Source organism: Panulirus ornatus, chromosome 26, assembly GCF_036320965.1.
Source record: "Panulirus ornatus isolate Po-2019 chromosome 26, ASM3632096v1, whole genome shotgun sequence".
NCBI classification, from domain to species: domain Eukaryota; kingdom Metazoa; phylum Arthropoda; class Malacostraca; order Decapoda; family Palinuridae; genus Panulirus; species Panulirus ornatus.
Genome location: NC_092249.1, coordinates 422,196 through 447,895, shown reverse-complemented (window position 1 = coordinate 447,895; position 25,700 = coordinate 422,196). Strand labels below are relative to the sequence as shown.

Below are 25,700 nucleotides of genomic sequence, written 5' to 3'. Positions count from 1 at the left end.
GGCTTGATTTGAAATTTAAGCTGGCTCATACCTTGAAGGACATCACTTCTTTGACCAATGAAATTGATATAGATGTTCTTGATATTTTCCAAACAGCATCTCCACCCTCTTTTATTTCTGTTTCAATAAGTGAACTGTTATGCAGGCAATATAAGTTTTCCATGAAATACTCTTCCTGTTTGTTTAAATTTAATAGGGTAAAGAACCTAATATTGTGAACTAATGGGAGTCTTATGTATGCTGTTTAGCATATAGCATGTTCACTGACATAAATGAAGAATCTTTTGAACTTTTTAACATAAACATGTTCATTGATTTAAAGAAAATGAATCTACAAGCTAAGTGTTTGGAAGATGATTTACCATTAGGTAATTTGTTAATCATTGATGATTTAAGGAAAATTTAAGATTTATTATTTATATCATGGATCTTGAAATGATTTAAGCTTTTGGATTAGATCCTCAAAGGAGCTTCACATAGTATTTGTTGTCATTTTCCTTTTATTGTCTTGTTTGAATAATGATCTCTAGGTTTTAATCTCCAAAGGTGAATTATAGGGAAATTATGTGGAGAAGCTTTTACTTGTTGTTGTGCTATTGGCATGATTTTCCAAATGAATGTATTTAGAATGTTGATATTCAGATATTAGTGTTGAGAGGGAAATTTTCCTGTCTCATAAAGGAGTTGTCCTTGCTAGTGCACTTCCTCATGGGCTGGAGCCCCATTTTCTTTTCTTCTTTTTCTTTTTAATCCTAACAGTTTATTTGTTTTACCATTTAGGATATGTGGAGAACTGCAGCTGTTTTGGGGCTGATCAGTGCCCTTTGGGCAGCTGGGAAGCAAGGGCTGACCCTAGGGGGTTTCTTACTGCCTGAGCTTAGTTGTCTTCATTTAGCATCTTTGGCTCTGGGCATCTACATAGCAACTGGTGGCTGCTATACCCTTTGGCTTGCCTACATGACCTTGCCAAGGGACATCATGTGAGTTTTATGTCTTATATTTTTATCTTCAAGTATGCAGTCTGTTGTGGATGAGAGAGCTTAGGAAGTGAGTCAGTTGTTGTTCGCTGATGATACAGTGCTGGTGGCTGATTTGTATGAGAAACTGCAGAAGCTGGTGACTGAGTTTGGTAAAGTGTGTGGAAGAAGAAAGCTGAGAGTAAATGTGAATAAGAGCAAGGTTATTAGGTACAGTAGGGTTGAGGGACAAGTCAATTGGGAGGTAAGTTTGAATGGAGAAAAACTGGAGGAAGTGAAGTGTTTTAGATATGTGGGAGTGGATTTGGCAGTGGATAGAACCATGGAAGCGGAAGTGAGTCATAGGGTGGGGAAGGGGCGAAAGTTGTAGGAGCATTGAAGAATGTGTGGAAGTCGAGAACATTATCTCGGAAAGCAAAAATGGGTATGTTTGAAGGAATAGTGGTTCCAACAATGTTATATGGTTGCGAGGCATGGGCTATAGATAGAGTTGTGTGGAGGAGGGTGGATGTGCTGGAAATGAGGTGTTTGAGGACAGTATGTGGTGTGAAGTGGTTTGATCGAGTAAGTAATAGGGTAAGAGAGATGTGTGGTTATAAAAAGAGTGTGATTGAGAGAGCAGAAGAGGGTGTTTTGAAATGGTTTGGTCACATGGAGAGAATGAGTGAGGAAAGATTGACCAAGAGGATGTATATGTCAGAGGTGGAGGGAACAAGGAGAAGTGGGAGACCAAATTGGAGGTGGAAAGATGGAGTGAAAAAGATTTTGAGTGATCGGGGCCTGAACATGCAGGAGGGTGAAAGGCGTGCAAGGAATAGAGTGAATTAGAATGATGTGGTATACCAGGGTTGACATGCTGTCAGTGGGTTGAACCAGGGCATGTGAAGCGTCTGGAGTAGACCATGGAAAGTTTTGTGGGGCCTGGACGTGGAAAGGGAGCTGTGGTTTTGGTGCATTATTACATGACAGCTAGAGACTGAGTGTGAACGAATGTGGCCTTTGTTGTCTTTTCCTGATGCTACCTCGCACACATGAGTGGGGGAGGGGGTTTTTATTTCGTGTGGTGGTTTGGCGATGGGAATGAATAAAGGCAGACTATGAATTATGTACATGTGTATATATGTATATGTCTGTGTGTGTATGTATATGTATATGTTGAGATGTATAGGTATGTATATTTGCGTGTGTGGATGTGTATGTATACACATGTGTATGTGGGTGGGTTGGGCCATTTTCTCATCTGTTTCCTTGCGCTACCTTGCTAATGTGGGAGACAGCGACAAAGCAAAATAGAAAAAAATATATATATGTTTTTATCTTTCTATTTTCTTTAATGTCCAGTGAGCATTGTTGATTATATAGATTTTGAGATGAAGTGGAGTAGAACAACCTTTGAATGTGATTTTTGTCATGTGAAAGTGTTTGATGATTATCTTTCATGATGTTGAACTGACCTCTTAAGCATGATTTGCAGGTATAAGATTGTGAGTTCTTTGTTCAATTTCATGTCTATTTTTGTGTTATTGTTATGATTGGAGAACTTCTCACATATCATGTGGATAAGTGTTGTATTTTGAATTTGTTTTTGAGAGTATGAACCATGCAGTAATATCATTGTTCTGTAAAATGTGTACACTACCTGTGTCTGTATACATATTGCCATTGTTTATATTATATATATTATATGTATATTTTTTATTCTATTTTCTCATTTTTTATTATACTTAGTCGCTATCTCCTGCGTTAGCAAGGTAGGGCAAGGAATCAGACAAAAGAATGGCCTAACCAACCCTACACATGCACATACATAAATGCCCACACATGCACATATACATACCTATACATTTCAACATATACATACATATACATACACAGACATATACGTATATACATTTGTACATACTCATACTTGCTTCCTTTATCCATTCCCGTCGCCACCCTGCCACACATGGAACAGCACCCCCTCCCCCCTCGTGCACATGAAGTAGCGATGGGAAAAGACAACAAAGGCCACATTTGCTCACACTCAGTCTCTAGCTGTCATGTGTAATGCACCGAAACCACAGCTCCCTTTTCACATCCAGGCCCCACGAAACTTTCCATGGTTAACCCCAGAAGCTTCTCATGCCTTGGTTCAATCCATTGGCAGCACATCAACCTCGGTATACCACACTGTTCCAATTCACTGTATTCCTTGCATGCCTTTCACCCTCCTGTATGTTCAAGCCCCAATTGCTCAAAATCTTTTTCACAATATCCTTCCACCTCTAATTTGGTCTCCCACATCTCCTCATTCCCTTCACCTCTGACACATATATCCTCTTGGTTGATCTTTCCTCACTTATTCTCTCCATGTGAGCAAACCATTTCAATACACCCTTTTCTGCTCTCTCAACTGCACTCTTTATTACCACACATCTTTCTTACCCTTTCTTTACTTACTCGATAAAACCACCTCACACAACATATTGTCCTCAAACATCTCATTTCCATCACATCCACCCTTCACCGTACAACCTTATCCATAGCCCATGCCTCGAAACCATATAACATTGTTAGAACCACTATTCCTTCAAACATACCCTTTTTTGCTCTGAGATAACGTTCTTGCCTTCCACACATTATTCAACGCTCCCAGAACCTTCACCCACCTCCCCCACCCTGTGACTCACTTCCGCTTCCATGGCTCCATCCGCTGCTAAGTCCACTCCCAGATATCTAAAGCACTTCATTTCCTCCAGTTTTTCTCCATTCAAACTTACCTCTATTAACTTGTCCCTCAACCCTACTGAACCTAATAACCTTGATCTTATTCACATTTACTCTCAGCTTTTTTCTTTCACACACTTTACCAAACTTAATGTCCCTTAACCCTACTGAACCTAATAACCTTGCTTTTATTCACATTTACTCTCAGCTTTTTTCTTTCACACACTTTACCAAACTCAGTCACCAGCTTCTGCAGTTTCTCACCTGAATCAGCCACCAGCTCTGTATCATCATCTAACAACAACTGACTCACTTCCCAAGCCGTCTCATCCACAACAGACTGCATACTTGCCCCTCTCTCCAAAACTCTAGCATTCACCTCCCTAACAACCTCATCCATAAATAAACAACCATGGAGACATCACGCACCCCTGCTGCAACCCAACATTCACTGGGAACCAATCACTTTCCTCTCTTCCTACTTGTACACATGCCTTACACCCTTGACAAAAACTTTTCACTGCTTCTAGCAACGTACCTCCCACACCATATACTCTTAATACCTTCCACAAAGTATCTCTTATCAACTCTATGATATGCTTTCTCCAGATCCGTGAATGCTACATACAAATCCATGTTTTTCTAAGTAATTCTCGAATACATTTTTCAAAGCAAACACCTGATCCACACTTTCTACCACTTCTGAAACCACACTGCTCTTCTCCAATCTGATGCTCTGTACATTCCTTCGCCCTGTCAGTCAATACCAACCCATATAATTTTCCAGGAATGCTCAACAAACTTATACCTCAGTTATTTGAACACTCACCTTTATCCCCTTTGCCTTTGTACAATGGCACTATGCATGCATTCTGTCAATCCTCAGGCATTTAACCATGAGCCATACATACACTGAATATCCTTACCAACCAATCAACAATACAGTCACTCCCTTTTTTAATAAACTCCACTGCAATACCATCCAAACCCACCACTTTGCCGACTTTCATCTTCTACAAAGCTTTCACCTCCTCTTCTCTGTTTACCAAATCATTCTCCCTAACCCTCTCACTTCACACATCACCTTGACCAAAACACCCAAAATCTGCCACTCTATCATCACACACATTAAACAGACCTTCAAAATACTCCATCTCCTTCTCACATCACCACTACTTGTTATTACCTCCCCATTATCCACCTTCACCGATGTTCCCATTTGCTCTCTTGTCTTAGGCACTTTATTTACCTCCTTCCAAAACATCTTTTTATTTTCCCTAAAATCTAATGATACTTTCTCACCCCAACTCTCACTTGCCCTCTTTTTCACTTCTTGCACCTTCCTCTTGACCTCCTGCCTCTTCCTTTTCTACATTTCCCAGTCATTTGCACTATTTCCTTGCAAAAATCGTCCAAATGCCTCTCTCTCCTCTATCACTAATAATCTTACTTCATCATCCCACCACTCACTACCCATTCTAATCTGTCCACCTCCCACGCTTCTCATGCCACAAGCATCTTTTGCGCAAGCCATCACTGCTTCCTTAAATACATCCCATTCCTCCCCTACGCCCCTTACGTCCTTTGCTCTTACCTTTTTCCATTCTGCACTCAGTCTCTTCTGGTACTTCCTCACACAAGTCTCCTTCCCAAGCTCACTTACTTTCACCATTCTCTTCACTCCAACATTCTCTTTTCTTTTCTGAAAACCTCTACCAATCTTCACCTTCGCCTCCACAAGATAATGATCAGACATGCCTCCAGTTGCACCTTTCAGCACATTAACATCCAAAAGTCTCTCTTTCAAGTGCCTATCAATTAACACATAATCCAATAACGCTCTTTGGCCATCTCTCCTACTTACATACATATACTTATGTATATCTCTTTTTTAAATGAGGTATCCCCAATCACCAGTTCTTTTTCAGAACACAAATCTACAAGCTCTTCACCATTTCCATTTACAACAGTGAACACCCAATGTACACCAATTATTCCCTCAACTGCCACATTGCTCACCTTTGCATTCAAATCACCCATCACTATAACCCGGTCTCGTGCATCAAAACTACTTACGCACTCACTCAGCTGCTCCCAAAACACTTGCCTCTCATGATCTTTCTTCTCATGCCCAGGTGCATATGCACCAATAATCACCCATCTCTCTCCATCCACTTTCAGTTTTACCCATATCAATCTAGAGTTTACTTTCTTACACTCAATCACATACTCCCACCACTCCTGTTTCGGGAGTAGTGCTACTCCTTCCCTTGCTCTTGTCCTCTCACTAACCCCTGACTTTACTTCGCCTTTACCCTTGAGCTTCGTTTCACTCAGAGCCAAAACATCCAGGTTCCTTTCCTCAAACATACTACCTATCTCTCCTTTTTTCTCATCTTGGTTACATCCACACACATTTAGACACCCCAGTCTGAAGCTTCGAGGAGGATGAGCACTCCCCACGTGACTCCTTCTTCTGTTTCCCCTTTTAGAAAGTTAAAATACAGTTAGATTATAGTCACCTTCTATGACATGTGAGGAATGCGTGGGAAGTATTCTTTCTCCCCCTATCCCCAGGGATATTATTATTATTATTATTATAATTATTATTACTGCATGGGTGAGTAAAAAAAGATGGGAAGAGGATATTATTGTATTATACACTAACTAATAGGCATGTGAAAGAGACTCTTGGCTGTGAATGTGTTGAGAGAGGCAGCTGGTGGGATATCTTATGATAACCTGCTGGAGGCAAGGATGAAGATTTGTAGAAGTTTTTGGAAAACAGAAAATGTTATTACTGAGAACAGGGTGGTGAAAGTAAATGAGTTGGGAAAAAGAAAAATGTATCAATAAATAACAGGAGAGATTAGGTGTTGAATGACAAAAGTTAAGAATGAAAGAAGCAAGGGGTGTGGATGACAAATGGGAGATGTGTAGGACTGCAGTGCTGCATGTGCAAGAGAAGTGGGTGGCATGTGGAAGGTATTTGTCTGGAGAAGTTATGGGTTTAAGAGAATTGAGTTACAGTGAGAGGCTGAGAGCTACAAAGCTGTCCACTATGAAGGTGAAGAGGATGAGGGGAGAAATCTGATTAAATCTTTTAAGATCTGAATCAGCTGGGATGATACTGACAGTGAATAGTCCTTTAAGAAATGGAGCGCCAGAGGAACCAGAGACCTGGCAAAAATCTGGGCAAAAAGCCACATAGAAAGGTGGCAACACTGTCTGCTTTTATTTGTAAGGTTGCTTGTGGATTTTACAAGGCTATATCTTTTACGTCTCATACTGTAAGTGTAAAAATATTTTTCCTACAACTAGAAAAAAAAATCATAAATGTCTGTAAAGGAAACTTTCAAAGACCATCATGGGTGAAAGAAAGGAAGTGAGCAGAAAAGAGAGTTGAATTTAATTTGGGTTCTGCAGGTGTCTGTAAACCTGGCTTTTAGAGGTAAAAAGGTTGTACAAAGAAGGAAGGACAAAAGGAGGAAGAGAATTCCATGGCTTAGCTTTTCAAGAAAAGGAGGTATCATAATGGTCAATTCTTGAGTTGTTGGTCTCCACACAGAAACTGTGGAAAGCAGCAGTCAGCCATACAGCTTGTGTCCAAACCCTGGCGGCAGGGACAGCTTCAGAGAGCTTATGGAAACTGACCAAAATAAAACATCAAGAAAAGAGAAAGGGTGGCAGCAGTGTTGCAGTGTTTAGAAAGGGATGTTTGAAAAGAGGTGATGCAAGGAGAATCAATGAGAAGGAAGACTTTTGATTTCACTCTAGTTAATACAGAGGTGGAAGAAGAACCTCTGTGTGAGTAGAAATCCATTCAAAAGTGTATAAAACCCTGTAGGTATGAAAAAGTGTCTTACAAGAAAAATTATCATGGCACCTGTACATTGCCCCACAGCTGAGATAATGATAATATGGGGTTTCCAGGATAGAGAGGAGGATATGGTTATGCCCATCATGTCTATACAATTACATAGTTGAATGGTGGTAATTTGAGAGTAAAGTGATGGAATGAATGACTGTTAGGTAGAGATATAGGAAGAAATTGCATTTTAGCACTATTAAACTTGAGTAGGTTACTACTTCCCCATTCTGAGATGCTGCACATTCAAATTGAGAGAGAATACATGTTCAGTATGAGAATAGAATGAGTTTTAGGTGTTGAAAGAGAGTAAAATGAAATATATGAAGTGTAATCATTAGCATAAGAAGGAATTGGGTTCGAAGTAGGAGAGAAAAGATCATTAATTAAGAAAAGGAAGATAGTAGGTGATGTAACAGAGCTCGTAAGACCACTACTGTTTGTAGGATAGGAGGGAAAAGTTTCTCCATTGATGAGTACTGCAATGGAATAGCAAGAGAAGAAACAAATGTGTAGGGGAACAAAGAGAGACAGAGAAACCAAAGGAAGTGAGTTTAGAAAGCAAAAACTCTGCCATAGTCTGTCAAATGATCTTGAGATGTTGAGAGCTATGATAAACATTTTACCAAAATACCCGAGGTTGGTCACATAGGATAGAAGATCACCTGTAGACCTATCACTTTGCAATCTGTATTGGGGATTCAGAAGAAGGGAATGGGATTCTAAATGTTTCAGAAAGTTAGAGTTAAGGAGTTTCAAATACCTTAGAGGTAGCAGAAGTGAGAGCAAGGGGGCAATAGTTAGAGTGGATAGAATGGTGTCCTGTCTTGGGGATGTACTGTAGCAAGGGAGGCTCATAAGAATAAGGAAAGTCTGAGTTTTAGGCAAAAGTGATATAGGTGAGCAAGGATTGGAACGAGCTTAGCAGCACACTCTTTTAGGACTTGAGGTATGCCACTAGGCCATGCACCTTACCATCCTGGAGCTGGTATAGTGTTTAGAACACCCTGCATGAGGAAAATATAGGAGATGGAATAGGTTCAGTGAGAGGAGGTGGAGAAGGAATTGTTAGTTATAGACTATTCCTGTAGGAAGAGAGCAAGAAGAGTTTAACTATAGAAGTTATTGGAGGTGTTTTTGATTAAAGAAGCCTAGTCAGAAATAGTCACATCAGCACGCTTTCCTTTTATGAAGATATGCTTAATACTACATAGGACTATTTTGTAATGATTCCAAAAAGAAATGGGTTTCAGGGGAAAGGAGGAGTTCCATGTCTTGGTATGTTCAATTCCTGATGCATCATGTATCAGAGCAAGAGTGATCATACCATAACTGAGAGGAGAAAGAGTTCATAAAAGAAGGGATGTGTGATTTCTCCCTAGCTAAGATAACCTTTGTAATGCATTCAGCACATGACAAAGCATTCTGGCGATCAAAGCAGTACCCATCCCAGGGAAAGTCAGTAAAGAAGCTGTGCAGGGATGCCCGCTGAGATCTCCCTAAGTGCCAAAGTTGGCATTTTGAGGGGTAGACATTCTTAATGAGAAGTGATAGAAATTAGATTGTGGTTGGAAGATCAAAGGAGCAGAAATTTTAGAACTGTTGTGAGAGTTTTCAGAAGCAGAAGTAAGAAGAAATTGTATTGGAAGAGTGGCTCTCATGTCTGGAAACTTGTGGTGGATGTTTGATAATCTGTTCCATATCAATAAGGAGGGAAAAATAAAAAGTCTTGGCTCCATTGCAATCATCCAATCCTTGTGATGTACATTGAAATTCCCTGCATAGAGAATTGTAGTACATGGATAGGAAGGTAGCTGTGTTTTTTAGCAGGAAGTCAACTAGTTGAATAATTGTACAAAGATTAAGGAAATGGGGAATGGGAATTTTTGAAACAACAACAAAGTATTCTCTTTCATTAATCGTAAAAGTAGCATTTTCCTTGCCTACAGCCTCCATTAATTCTTTTATCTGTATATCTTTCATCACTGCCCTTTCTTTTATTGTTGGAATATGGCCTGTATCCAGTACAAAAGTCATCTATGTACATTTATGTATGACCCACTTCACTTATTCCTGTAGCTTTAGACCAGTCCACTAACAGTTAGTACTTGTCCCTGTCTCTTATTCTTCATGTAAACTGCAATTTCGTCTTCCTATGTTGATCTTGAATACTCTGCACCTTACTAAACCTCCCATCATTCCCTCCTCATATTTTCCTGATCATTTTCTTTTGAAAAGAATATTTGGTATTTTCTTTATCTTTTCATGGTATATTTCTAAGTCCAAGTGTTTCATTTATGTACCCATATCTCTGTTCCTCAGCATAAGTCAGTACCTTTTGTATATCTTCCTCAGCCCCAGAATGATATCCCTCTCTTTGTTCTGTGTTGCCTTCAACATTCTCTGATCTTTGTGTTAAGGGCAATGCTGTTGATTTATCTCTTTCAAAGACTCTTTTGCCTCTTCTCTTTGCACATCACTAGCAGAAAATGTGCCCTACTTGATTAGTTTTCTTTTGTCATTTCTTGAGCCAGTTTTTATTTATGATAATCATATTCTCTCATTGCATTCTTCATTTACCTGATTTTTTTCACCCATATGTTTTAACTTTTGACTCTGCTCATGTTGTTTTATGATGATACAGGTTGAGCATCCCTAATCCAAAAATCCGAAATCCGAACACTTTTTTGAGCAGCGACATGATGTTACGATTGGAAAATTCCACACCTGACCTCACTTGCCCATGCTGGGCTTTTACGCTCTGTTGGCACCGGTTTGTTACAAACCATTGTCTCTGCCAGACCTTTGTGTATTACTTATTGTGTTTTTGCTTATTATCTGCTCTGTGAGAGTAAGTGTAAGAAAATGATTGCTTATCAGTAGCATATAAATTCAGAGTCAGGAGTGAAGGTGATGCCAAATAACCACAGATTGTCCACATGGGCGACTGATGATGTGACACCTTGGCTCTCTGATGGTTCATTGTTACACAAACTTTGTTTCATGCACAAAATTATTAAAGACATTGTATACATCACCATCAGGCTGTTTATAAATTGTATATGAAACATAAATGAATTTTGTGTTTAGACATGGGTCCCATCCCTAAGATATTGCATTATCTATTATCCAACATATCAGATGTGGAAAATAGGACGATATGTAAACAAATAGGTTAGAACTGAAACATACCTCTATGTTTTGTCTGTTCAACAGTCTTCCTCAGGAGATACGGATTCCAGCATTTGGCATGACTGTGTTTCCCAGCATGTGTTGGTCACCTGGTCAGACTCCTTGGCATGTCACTTTGTGATTGGATTGCTTGTCCTGCTGCCTCCTCCTGTTCATGGTGATCTCCGCTGCCTGATTTGACCAACAGATGAACCCAGACTATGTGTTAACGTTCTTAATCCTTTCCTCTAGGTAAGCTCTTATGCTATCACTAAACAGTTGACGCCAAGGCAACTACAGGCAAGTGACAAACCGTTTAGTGATAGTGTGAGAGCTTACATAGAGGAAGGGATTAAGAACAATGCTAACACAAGATCTTGGTTCATCTGCTGGTCATGTCAGGCAGTGGAGATTGCTGTGAATGGGTAGAAGCAGCAGGGCAAGTGATCCAATCAGAGGGCAACACGCCAAGGCATCTAATCAGGTGGCCATCACTTGTTGGGGAACATAGTCCCGCCGAATGCTGGAATCAGTATCTCTTGAGGAAGATGGTTGAACGGTTGAAACGTTGTGGTATGTCTCGGCTCTAACCTGTTTCTTTCCATACTATCCTCTTTTCAACATAAATTATTATGTATATGCAAACATTCCAAAATCCGAAATACTTTTGGTCCTAGGTATTTCGTATGAGGGATGCTCAACCTGTACTCTACTAGGTTCGATATCTTCTTGACCCTTTAGGATTCATCCATTTTGTCCTTCACTTTTCCTCTGCATTATCCCTTCTGTTGTAATACCCTCAAAATCCCATTCATTGAATCCAGTTTTTCCTCTTCTGTTGACAGTTTTATGTTGAAAGTCATTTTTCCCTGCCTTGCTCAATTTCTGCTTAGGCCGTAAAGTCATAAAACCCTTTGGTTTAAGGTGCATCATGAAAAAGATTAGCAATATCGCACATATCTTCATTCTTTGAGATACTTTTAGTCAGGCTCCTGCACTGTAAATACAGCACAATATGCTATATGAATGAATTATGATATTTTAGTGGTTAGGCCTGTGTTGTTTACAGCAAACCTAGTTACTTATTAGCAACAAAAATATTTTTTTATCATTATTATTATTTTTATTATTATTATATTTATTTATTTATTATACTTTGTCGCTGTCTCCCGCGTTTGCGAGGTAGCGCAAGGAAACAGACGAAAGAAATGGCCCAACCCACACCCATACACATGTATATACATACGTCCACACACGCAAATATACATACCTACACAGCTTTCCATGGTTTACCCCAGACGCTTCACATGCCTTGATTCAATCCACTGACAGCACGTCAACCCCGGTATACCACATCGCTCCAATTCACTCTATTCCTTGCCCTCCTTTCACCCTCCTGCATGTTCAGGCCCCGATCACACAAAATCTTTTTCACTCCATCTTTCCACCTCCAATTTGGTCTCCCTCTTCTCCTCGTTCCCTCCACCTCCGACACATATATCCTCTTGGTCAATCTTTCCTCACTCATTCTCTCCATGTGCCCAAACCATTTCAAAACACCCTCTTCTGCTCTCTCAACCACGCTCTTTTTATTTCCACACATCTCTCTTACCCTTACGTTACATACTCGATCAAACCACCTCACACCACACATTGTCCTCAAACATCTCATTTCCTGCACATCCATCCTCCTGCGCACAACTCTATCCATAGCCCACGCCTCGCAACCATACAACATTGTTGGAACCACTATTCCTTCAAACATACCCATTTTTGCTTTCCGAGATAATGTTCTCGACTTCCACACATTCTTCAAGGCTCCCAGAATTTTCGCCCCCTCCCCCACCCTATGATCCACTTCCGCTTCCATGGTTCCATCCGCTGCCAGATCCACTCCCAGATATCTAAAACACTTCACTTCCTCCAGTTTTTCTCCATTCAAACTCACCTCCCAATTGACTTGACCCTCAACCCTACTGTACCTAATAACCTTGCTCTTATTCACATTTACTCTTAACTTTCTTCTTCCACACACTTTACCAAACTCAGTCACCAGCTTCTGCAGTTTCTCACATGAATCAGCCACCAGCGCTGTATCATCAGCGAACAACAACTGACTCACTTCCCAAGCTCTCTCATCCACAACAGACTTCATACTTGCCCCTCTTTCCAAAACTCTTGCATTTACCTCCTTAACAACCCGATCCATAAACAAATTAAACAACCATGGAGACATCACACACCCCTGCCGCAAACCTACATTCACTGAGAACCAATCACTTTCCTCTCTTCCTACACGTACACATGCCTTACATCCTCGATAAAAACTTTTCACTGCTTTTAACAACTTGCCTCCCACACCATATATTCTTAATACCTTCCACAGAGCATCTCTATCAACTCTATCATATGCCTTCTCCAGATCCATAAATGCTACATACAAATCCATTTGCTTTTCTAAGTATTTCTCACATACATTCTTCAAAGCAAACACTTGATCCACACATCCTCTACCACTTCTGAAACCACACTGCTCTTCCCCAATCTGATGCTCTGTACATGCCTTCACCCTCTCAATCAATACCCTCCCATATAATTTACCAGGAATACTCAACAAACTTATACCTCTGTAATTTGAGCACTCACTCTTATCCCCTTTGCCTTTGTACAATGGCACTATACACGCATTCCGCCAATCCTCAGGCACCTCACCATGAGTTATACATACATTAAATAACCTTACCAACCAGTCAACAATACAGTCACCCCCTTTTTTAATAAATTCCACTGCAATACCATTATTATTATTATTATTATGGTGTGGGAGGCAAGTTGTTAGAAGCAGTGAAAAGTTTTTATCGAGGATGTAAGGCATGTGTACGTGTAGGAAGAGAGGAAAGTGATTGGTTCTCAGTGAATGTAGGTTTGAGGCAGGGGTGTGTGATGTCTCCATGGTTGTTTAATTTGTTTATGGATGGGGTTGTTAGGGAGGTGAATGCAAGAGTTTTGGAAAGAGGGGCAAGTATGAAGTCTGTTGGGGATGAGAGAGCTTGGGAAGTGAGTCAGTTGTTGTTCGCTGATGATACAGCACTGGTGGCTGATTCATGTGAGAAACTGCAGAAGCTGGTGACTGAGTTTGGTAAAGTGTGTGAAAGAAGAAAGTTAAGAGTAAATGTGAATAAGATCAAGGTAATTAGGTACAGTAGGGTTGAGGGTCAAGTCAATTGGGAGGTAAGTTTGAATGGAGAAAAACTGGAGGAAGTAAAGTGTTTTAGATATCTGGGAGTGGATCTGGCAGCGGATGGAACCATGGAAGCGGAAGTGGATCATAGGGTGGGGGAGGGGGCGAAAATCCTGGGAGCCTTGAAGAATGTGTGGAAGTCGAGAACATTATCTCGGAAAGCGAAAATGGGTATGTTTGAAGGAATAGTGGTTCCAACAATGTTGTATGGTTGCAAGGCGTGGGCTATGGATAGAGTTGTGCGCAGGAGGATGGATGTGCTGGAAATGAGATGTTTGAGGACAATGTGTGGTGTGAGGTGGTTTGATCGAGTAAGTAACGTAAGGGTAAGAGAGATGTGTGGAAATAAAAAGAGCGTGGTTGAGAGAGCAGAAGAGGGTGTTTTGAAATGGTTTGGGCACATGGAGAGAATGAGTGAGGAAAGATTGACCAAGAGGATATATGTGTCGGAGGTGGAGGGAACGAGGAGAAGTGGGAGACCAAATTGGAGGTGGAAAGATGGAGTGAAAAAGATTTTGTGTGATCGGGGCCTGAACATGCAGGAGGGTGAAAGGAGGGCAAGGAATAGAGTGAATTGGATTGATGTGGTATATTTTCTATGGAAAATGGAAATGTATAATTTATTTACACAAACGTCAATAGTAGTTATCATCAATTTAACCACTGTATCAATAAGCTTCAATGTCTAAGCTACATTTTTTACAATTTCACTATTTTCTTGTCAAAGCACCATGTATGAAAACTATCACTCCAGTAACACAACTATAAACATTTACTTCCCCTTTAAAAATTATTATTATTATTATTATTATTATTATTATTATTATTATTATGATTATACTTAGTCGCTGTCTCCCACGTTAGTGAGTTAGCGCAGGGAAACAGACAAAAGAATGGCCCAACCCACCCACATGCACATGCATATACATAGGTGCCCACACATACACATGTACATGCCTTTACCCTCTCAATCAGTGTCCTCCCATATAATTTCCCAGGAATACTCATCAAACTTATGCCTCGATAGTTTGAACACTCACCTTTATCCCCTTTGTCTTTGTACAGTGGCACTATACATGCATTTCACCAGTCTTCAGGCACTTCTTCATGATCCATGCATACACTGAATATTCTTACCAACCAATCAACAACACAGTCACCCTGTTTCTTCATAAATTCCACTGCAATATCATCCAAACACACAGCCTTGCCAGATTTCATCTTCCACAAGGTTTTCACCACCTCTTCTCTGTTTACCAAACCATTCTCCCTGACCCTTGCACTTTGCACACCACCCTGACCAAAACACCCTATATCTGCCACCCTATCATCAAACACATTCAACAAACCTTCAAAATACTCGCTCCATCTTCTCACTTCATCACTACTTGTTATTACCTCCCCATTTGCTCCCTTCACCGATGTTCTCATTTGTTCTATTGTCTTATGCACATTATTTACCTCCTTCCAAAAATCTTTTTATTTATTCATTTATTTGTATTTATTATACTTAGTTGCTATCTCCTGTGATAGCGAGGTAATGCAAGGTAACAGATGAAAGAATGGCCCAACCCACCCATATGCACATGTATGTACATAAACTCCCACACATGCACATATGCATACTTATACATTCCAGCGTATACATAGATATACATATATAGACATAACACATTCATACTTGCTGCCTTCATCCATTCCCGCGGCCACCCCACCATGCATTGAATGGCACCCCCACACGTGCATGAGGTAGCGCTAGGAAAAGACAACATAGGCCACATTCGTTCACACTCAGTCTCTAGCTGTCATGTGTAATGCACCAAAACTACAGCTCCCTTTCCACATCCAGGCTCCACAAAACTTTCCATGGTTTACCCCAGAGGCTTCACATGCCCTAATTCAATCCATTGACAGCATGTCGAACCCAGTATACCACATCATTCCAATTCACTCTATTCCTTGCATGCCATTCACTCTCTTGTATGTTCAGGCCCAGATCACTTAAAATCTTTTTCATGCCATCCTTCCACCCCCAATTTGGTCTCTCACTTCTCATTCCCTCCACCTCTGACACATATATGTTCTTTGTCAATCTTTCCTCACTCATTCTCTCCATGTGACCAAACCATTTCAATACACCCACTTCTGCTCTCTCAACCACATTGTTTTAATTACTACTTATCTTTCTTACCCTTTCATTACTTAATCAAACCACCTCACACCTCATATTGTCCTGAAACATTTCATTTTAAACACATCCACCCTCCTCCGCACAACCCTATCTATAGCCCATGACTCTCAACCATATAACATTGTTGGAACCACTATTCCTTCAAGCATACCCATTTTTGCTCTCCGAGATAACATTCTCACGTTACACACATTTTTCAATGCTCCCAGAACCTTTGCCCCCTCCCTCACTGTGTGACTCACTTCCGCTTCCATGGTTCCATCTGCTGCCGAATCCACTCCCAGATATCTAAAACACTTCACTTCCTACCGATTTTCTCCATTCAAATTAACCTCCCAATTAACTTGTACCTCAACCCTACTGAACCTAATAACCTTGCTCTTTTTCACATTTACTCTCAGCTTTCTTCTTTCACACACTGTACCAAACTCAGTCACCAGCTTCTGCAGTTTCTTGCCTGAATCAGCCACCAGCACTCTATCATCAGTGAACAACAACTGACTCACTTCCCAAGGCCTATTATCAATAACAGATTGCATACTTGCACACTTTTAGTCTCCCTAAAATTTAATGATACTTTCTCACCCTAACTCTCATTTGCCCTCTTTTTCACCTCTTGCACCTTTCTCTTGACCTCCTGCCACTTTCTTTTATACATCTCTCAGTCATTTGCACTACTTCCCGGCAAAAATTGTCCAAATGCCTCTCTCTTCTATTTCACAAACAAACTTACTTCTTCATCCCACCACTCCCACTCACTACCCTTTCTAATCTGCCCACCTCCCATACACTCACATATGCATACATATACATATCAGCATATACACATACTCATACACATACATGCCAGCATTACATATACTCATACATATACAGACATATAGACACATGAAAATATTCGTACTTGCTTGCCTTTATCCATTCCCGGCACCTCCATGTCCCACAGGAAACAGCATCGCTACCTCTCGCTTCAGCGAGGTAGTGCTAGAAAAAGACAAAAAAAGCCACATTCGTTCACAACTTTCTGTCATGTGTAATGCACTGGAACCACAGCTCCCTATCCAAATCCAGGCCCCATGGACCTTTCCATGGTTTACCCTGGTTCAGTCCATTAACAGCACGCCAACGATGGTATACCATATTGTTCAAATTCACTCTATTCCTTGCATACCTCTCACTCTCCTGTATGTTCAGGCCCCAGTCGCTCAAAATTTTTTTCACTCCATCCTTCCACCTCCAATTTTGTCTCCAGCTTCTCCTTCCCCCCACCTCTGACACATATATCCTTTTTGTCAACCTTTCCTCACTCATTCTCTCCATATATCCAAACCATTTCAACACACCCTCTTTTGCTCTCTCAACCACAATATGCATGAATGATCTAGAACTTGGTTTCATATATAAGATCTCAAAGTTTGCTGATGATACTGAATTAGGAGGTAGAGCTGTAAGCAGGCAGGACTGCAAAATGATTCAAAGAGAACATATTAGCAAAGTGGTCAAACAGATGGCAAATGAAGTTTAATGTAGACAAGTGTAAAGGTATGATCTTTGTAGACAATATACATTACAGCTACAAACTATCTGGAAACTCTCTGACCAAAGTAAATGAAGAAAACGACCTTGGAGTTGTCATTAGCAACAATTTGAAATACCCTGAAGAGTGTCAAGCAGCAAGTAAAAAAGGTAACCAAATGTTAGCTTTCATTGCCAGGAACATAGATTATAGGATTATAGGACACTAGAAACAGTTCTCACACTTTATAATTCTCTAGTAAGACCACACCTTGAATATGCAGTCCACTTTTGGTCCCCAAACTATAAAAAAGGCAAGAAAAAATTAGAGCAAGTACAAAGATGCGTGATAAAATTGATCTCATCCTTTTTAAATCTGGCATACAAAGAGAGGTCTAAAATGAATGGATCTCATCTCCCTTAAAAAACGTAGACTTTGTGATGACTTAATTTAAGTGTTCAAAATTAAGAACTAGTTCAATAAAGTACACCACGAGCATCTTTTCAAAATGCAAGAAAATATGGTTACTAGGACAAATGGAATAAAACTCAAACCTAAAAGATGTAGTATGGATGTGGGAAAAAGCTTCTATTCTTATAGGTGTGTTGAGCACTGGAATAAGTTACCATCAGACTTCCAAAGTCGTTTAGACAAATATTTTATAAACTCATGTATACTTTGAGAAAAATGCCAGAAATAAATGTATGAATGACTGTGTTAATGTGGACACTAGAAGGTTAATGTGCAGCATCAGGGAGTCGATGATAGTTTAAAGAAGTACTGAGCGGAATTAAAGTTTTCTTGTCAAGTTAATTTTTATTTTTTTTTCATATAAGCTCACATAAACCACACTTTTTTTTATTACCACACATCTCTTACCCTTTCATTACTACTGGATCAAACCTGATACCACATATTGTCCTCAAACATTTCATTTCCAACTCATCCACCCTCCTCCATAAAACTCTTATCTATACCCCATCCCTTGCAGCCATATAATATTGTTGGAACTACTGTTCCTTTAAGCATACCCATTTTTGCTCACCGAGATAACGTTCTCTCTTTCCACACATTCTTCATCGCTACAAGAACCTTTGCCCCCTCCCCCACCCTGTGACTTACTTTCGCTTTCATAGATTCGCTATTAAGTCCACTTCCAGATATCTAAAGCACTTCACTTCCTCCAATTTTTCTCCATTCAAACTTACATTCCAACTAACTTGTCCCTCAACCGTGCTGAACCTAATAACCTTGCTCTTATTCACATTTACTCTCAACTATATCATTTCACACACTTTTCCAAACTTAGTCTCCAACCTCTGCAGTTTCTCACTTGAATCATCCACCAGTGCTCTATCATCGACGAACAACAACTGCCTCACTTCGCAGGTCCTCTCATCCCCAACAGACTGCATACACCAACAGACTTCAAACACCCCAACCGCATGCTGACCTTCATTGGGAACCAGTCACTCTTTTCTTTACCTATTTGTACACATGCCTTACAACCAAGAAACTTTTCCCTGCGCCTAGCAGCTTACTACCCACACGATATACTCTTAAGACCTTAAACAAAGCATGTCTATCAACCCTCTCATATGCCTTCTCCAGACCCATAAATGCTACATAAAATCCATGTGTTATTCTAAGTATTTCTCACACACATTCTTCAAAGCAAACACTGGATCCACACATCCTCTACCACTTCTGAAACCACACTCCTCCTCCCCAATCTGATGCTCTGTCCATGCTTTTACCCTTTCATTTAGTACCCTCCCATACAATTTTCCAGGAATACTCAACAAACTTATGCCTCTATAGTATGAACACTCACCTTTTCCCCTTGCCTTTGAACAGTGGCACTATACGTGCATTCTGCCAGTACTCAGGCAATTCACTACGATCCATACATACATTGAATATTCATACCAACCAGTCAACAACAGTCACCCCCTTTCTTAATAAATTCAACTGCAGTACCATCTGAACTCACTGCATTGCCAGATTTCATCTTCTGCAAAGCTTTCAATACCTTTTCTCTCTTACCCAAACCACTCTCCCTGACCCTTTCACTTTGTGCACCACCCCTACCAAAACACCCTACATCTGCCACTCTATCATCAGACACATTCAACAAACCTTCAAAATACTCAGTCCATCTCCTCACTTCATCACCACTTGTTATCACCTCCCCCCTTGCTCCCTTCACCGATGTTCCCATATGTTGTCTTGTCTTACATGTTATTTTCCTCCTTCCAAAACATCTTATTATTCTCCCTAAAATTTAATGATACTTTCTCACCCCAACTCTTGTTTGCCCTCTTTTTCGACCTTTTGACCTCCTGCCACTTTCTTTTATACATTTCCTAATGATTTGCATATGTTCCTTCTAAGTATCATCCAAATGCCTCTCTTTTCTCTTTCACTAATAACTTTACTTCATCCCACCACTCACTACCCTTTTTAATCTGCCCACCTCCCATCTTTCTCATGCCACATGCATCTTTTGCACATGCCATCACTGCTTCCCTAAATACATCCCATTCCTCACCCACTCCCCTCACATCATCTGCTCTTGCCTTTTGCCATTCTACTCTCAAAATCTCCTGGTAGTACCTCACACAAGTCTCCTTTCCAAGCTCACTTACTTTTACCACTCTCTTCTCCCCAACATTCTCCTTTTTTGAAAACCTCTGCAAATCCTCATCTTAGCCTTCACAAGATAGTGATCAGACACCCCACCAGCTGCCCCTTTCAGCACATTAACATCCAGAAGTCCCTCTTTTACACCCTATCAATTAACACATTATCTAATAATGCCCTTTGACCATCTCTCACATTTTTTTTTTTGCTGCTGTCTCCCGCGTTTGCGAGGTAGCGCAAGGAAACAGACGAAAGAAATGGCCCAACCCACCCCCATACACATGTATATACATACACGTCCACACACGCAAATATACATACCTACACAGCTTTCCATGGTTTACCGCAGACGCTTCACATGCCTTGATTCAATCCACCGACAACACATCAACCCCGGTATACCACATCGATCCAATTCACTCTATTCCTTGCCCTCCTTTCACCCTCCTGCATGTTCAGGCCCCGATCACACAAAATCTTTTTCACTCCATCTTTCCACCTCCAATTTGGTCTCCCACTTCTCCTCGTTCCCTCCACCTCCGACACATATATCCTTTTGGTCAATCTTTCCTCACTCATTCTCTCCATGTGCCCAAACCATTTCAAAACACCCTCTTCTGCTCTCTCAACCACGCTCTTTTTATTTCCACGCATCTCTCTTACCCTTACGTTACTTACTCGATCAAACCACCTCACACCACACATTGTCCTCAAACATCTCATTTCCAGCACATCCACCCTCCTGCGCACAACTCTATCCATAGCCCACGCCTCGCAACCATACAAAATTGTTGGAACCACTATTCCTTCAAACATACCCATTTTTGCTTTCCGAGATAATGTTCTTGACTTCCACACATTCTTCAAGGCTCCCAGGATTTTCGCCCCCTCCCCCACCCTATGATCCACTTCCGCTTCCATGGTTCCATCCGCTGCCAGATCCACTCCCAGATATCTAAAACACTTTACTTCCTCCAGTTTTTCTCCATTCAAACTTACCTCCCAGTTGACTTGACCCTCAACCCTACTGTACCTAATAACCTTGCTCTTATTCACATTTACTCTTAACTTTCTTCTTTCACACACTTTACCAAACTAAGTCACCAGCTTCTGCAGTTTCTCACATGAATCAGCCACCAGCGCTGTATCATCAGCGAACAACAACTGACTCACTTCCCAAGCTCTCTCATCCCCAACAGACTTCATACTTGCCCCTCTTTCCAAAACTCTTGCATTCACCTCCCTAACAACCCCATCCATAAACAAATTAAACAACCATGGAGACATCACACACCCCTGCCGCAAAGCTACATTCACTGAGAACCAATCACTTTCCTCTCTTCCTGCACGTACACATGCCTTACATCCTCGATAAGAACTTTTCACTGCTTTTAACAACTTGCCTCCCACACCATATATTCTTAATACCTACCACAGAGCATCTCTATCAACTCTATCATATGCCTTCTCCAGATCCATAAATGCTACATACAAATCCATTTGCTTTTCTAAGTATTTCTCACATACATTCTTCAAAGCAAACACCTGATCCACACATCCTCTACCACTTCTGAAACCACACTGCTCTTCCCCAATCTGATGCTCTGTACATGCCTTCACCCTCTCAATCAATACCCTCCCATATAATTTCCCAGGAATACTCAACAAACTTATACCTCTGTAATTTGAGCACTCACTCTTATCCCCTTTGCCTTTGTACAATGGCACTATGCACGCATTCCGCCAATCCTCAGGCACCTCACCATGAGTCATACATAACATTAAATAACCTTACCAACCAGTCAACAATACAGTCACCCCCTTTTTTGATAAATTCCACTGCAATACCATCCAAACCTGCTGCCTTGCCGGCTTTCATCTTCCGCAAAGCTTTTACTCACATATACCTATGTGTATCTCTCTTTTTAAAGCAGGTATTCCCAATCACCAGTCTTTTTTTCAGTACTGAAATCAACTAGCTCTTCACCATTTCCATTCACAACACTGAATACCCCTTGTACACCAATTATACCCTCAGCTGCCACATTACTAACCTTCGCATTTAAATCACCCATCACTAATACCGAGTCTCGTGCACCAAAGCTGCTGACACACTGGCTAAGCTGCTCCCAGAACACTTGCCTCATGATCTTTCTTCTCATGACCAGGTGCATAAGCACCAATAATCACCCATCTGTCTCCATCCACTTTCAGTTTTACCCACATCAAAATTTTAAACATATTTGCCATTTCCAGCATTAGCAAGGTAGCATCAAGAACAGATTAGTCAGTTTTAGAGGGAAAGTTTGGTGATGTGGAAGGAGAGATACGGGAGAGAGCAGTACAGGGTAGAAGTGTCATTGAATCCCTTGATAGAATAATGAAGGGAAGAGGTGTAAGTATGGAAGGGAAGAGAGGATTAAGCTTAGGACAGCACCATCCTCCCAACCCTGACCTATGCATGCAAAATATGGACATGAATGAGTCATGGAGGTCAAGAATCCAGGCTGTGAAAATGAGTTACTTAAGAGAACTAGATGGAATAAAGAAAGAAATGAAGGGGTGTTATGATGTGGTATGGCAGGGAACGCAAAAGGAATGAATTGTGGAGTGGTAGAGTGGGTGAAACTTAATACTATGGGGTGGTTCAGGCATGTGGAAAGAATGCAAGACTGGGAGTTTAAAAGGAGAGTGTATGATAGTACAGTTAAAGGGGCTGGTGTGAAAGGAAAATCACCTGTTACTTAAGGAAATACAAGTGGAAGAATACCTGAGGGAGAGAAATGGTAGGTAGTAGTTGTTAGGCAGCCAAGGACTAGGGAGGTACATTGCCAGTACTACCCGCTTAGGAATCAGGAGGGTTAGTGACAGCTTTGTAGTGAACCAGCACTTCAGTGGTCATCAAGTTGTCCTCCTCTGATCCAGGTAGCTGTCTTTTCTCTCTGTCTTACCCACATGTGGACTAATGGTATTCTGTCTGTGAACATACAATCACTCCATGTCACACATAGCACTTGACAACACTCAACTCACACAGCTCATTCTTTGTGACTGTAGATTTTCCAGTGATGAGTGCTGTTGTCTAGCCCAGTCTTTTGGCAAAATGGTAGGAGCAATAGACAGAATTAGTAGGTATGAGCATTAGGTAGAAGTAGTTGGTATGAACATTAGGCAGGAGCATCAGGTAGAAGTAGTCAGTAGGAACATTAGGTAGGAGCCTCTGCAAATATTGCACTAGACTTACTCTGCCAGTGGCCTGTTAAGGGAGAGGCTTTAAAGGCTAAGAAGTGGCACTGGAGTTCACTAGTGATGAAGACTCGGTTGCTCTGGCCACCCCCTTGAGGGAGTTCCAAAATGTAACAGGTGTCAGAGATATAGATAGGTATAGATATAGATATAGAAATAGTGGAGGAATACTTGGAATATTTTATGTGAGGGTGGCGTGTATGGGCAGGGATAAATGGGGACTCTTTTGCCATGGCCACCCCATTAATGGGAGTTCCCGATAGGAACTGGCATCAGAGATATAGATAGATAGATGGTCATGGAACAATAAGCAGTATATTGGGATCTTCCCCATAAGGCCTGATAAAGAAAGATAGGAAAATATCAAAGACCTAGGTGTCATTGGGATTGAGAGATCTTGATTCAGGGAACTCAATGATAAAATAGTTCTGTACATTAGTACTTTACTTTTCAGTCAAAGAATGATTGGTATGATAATGAGAACTTTCTGACTAAGAGACAGAAAACCAGTGATAAAAATGTTTAATGTCTCCATAGAAGCAAAACTGAAAATTGCTCTTTTGTCATCAAACAAAAATTTTAGTAGCACTGTGCACATAGAATCAGTGGCATGAAACAAATAGACTGTCATGAGAGGTTAAAAGAATTTGAGCTGAATAGTTTAGAAGGAAGGAGAAAGAAATGCATGATCTTATGACTGGAAATAGAAAGCATAGACGGTAAATGTTTTAAATCTAGAAGCATCTCAGCAAAGAAGATAGAGAATTATCAAGGTCTAGAACAGTCCCTGAGAACATATCAAAGAGATATCAAACAAAAATGTACAAATGCACTGTTAAAAAGTCAGACAGCACCAGGAGGAATATGAAACAAACGTGGAATAACTACTGAAACATGGAGCGAAAACTAGATTCACAGTTGAGGTCAATTCCTGATGAACTTCCAAATTGGTCAGTGTATTAAATGCATGGTGATGCAGGGAAACTGTGATTCCATGAGCAGCAGGGAAACTGTGATTCCATGAGCAAGATGTGGTAAGAGCTATAAACTAGCCCAACCATTGTGGTAAAATTTCTTTTTAGGTATTTGAAGATAACATGAGTGAGTAATACGATAGGAGCAAAAGGAGACTTAAGAAAGATTGCCAAAAAGACCTGGATTTAGTCTATAGATGGGCAGAGGAGAGTCTGTTTGAATTTCTTTGAGAGAAATTTGAACAGATTTGTCATTAAATTGGTTAACAGTACATTGACATCTTCCTGCAAAGGCCCTACAGGGAACCAAATAGAGCATGAAGAGAATGTCAAAGACCTTGGAGTTAGTATGAATGAGAAAGCAGAATTCAAGAAGCACATCAGTGAGATAGATCTCTGAAGCCAGAACATGAGAGATCTCTGAAGCCAAAAAATGGGAGGCATAATGATGAGAACTTTCACAACAAGGGATAGAAAAGTAATGATGATAATGTTTGAGAAGCAAGGTTGATTATTGCTGCTTTGTATGGTCACCATTCAAACAAATGTAAATAAACCAGCTAGAGGTAATTAGAAAAACACTTTACAAGGAAAATTGTTGGTTTGGAACATGTGAACTATCATGAGAGTTTGAAAGAAATCAAACTTGACAGCCTAAGAAGAGAAAGATACATGATGATACATACATGGCAGCAAGTGGAAGGCATAAAGAATAATGTTTTAAAGGTAAAAGCATTTCAGCACGGAAGGTATGGAATTACCAAGCCTAACACCTTGGAAAATATAGAGAAATTTTTAGCAAATGTATGCAAGTGTCAGCAAAAAGAGTTAGAAAGATTAGTTAATGCATTACCAAGAGAAATAAGAAACATAGATAGGGTAACTGCAGACATATTTAAAAGAAAACAGGATCTATGATCAAACAGGATCTATGATCGAGGTCAATTGCTGATGAACCTCAGATTGACAGTTATGCAAGATGCCTGGCAATGGAATGACAGTGTATGATTCAACAAGCAAGACATGCACTCATTCCTATTCAACAACACTTGACCCCCTTCCCACTCAAGTCACTCTATAACTAACCACCTCCCAAGTAGAAATAGAATACTTACCCCTGCCTCACACCTCGGTAATCTCTATCTCCCTCCACCCTAAGAAATA

At 40.5% G+C, this 25,700-nt stretch overlaps 1 protein-coding gene across 1 annotated transcript in view; it reads left to right on the top strand.

Moving 5' to 3' along the window:
• The window catches only part of LOC139757374 (long-chain fatty acid transport protein 1-like), a 157,454-nt gene that overhangs the window by 13,968 nt on the left and 117,786 nt on the right, over positions 1 to 25,700 (top strand). Inside the window, exons 3-4 of the mRNA XM_071677784.1 lie at positions 458 to 479; positions 882 to 980. Of these exons, the coding sequence (XP_071533885.1) occupies positions 458 to 479; positions 882 to 980 (121 nt within the window). The remainder of the gene's footprint in view (positions 1 to 457; positions 480 to 881; positions 981 to 25,700) is intronic.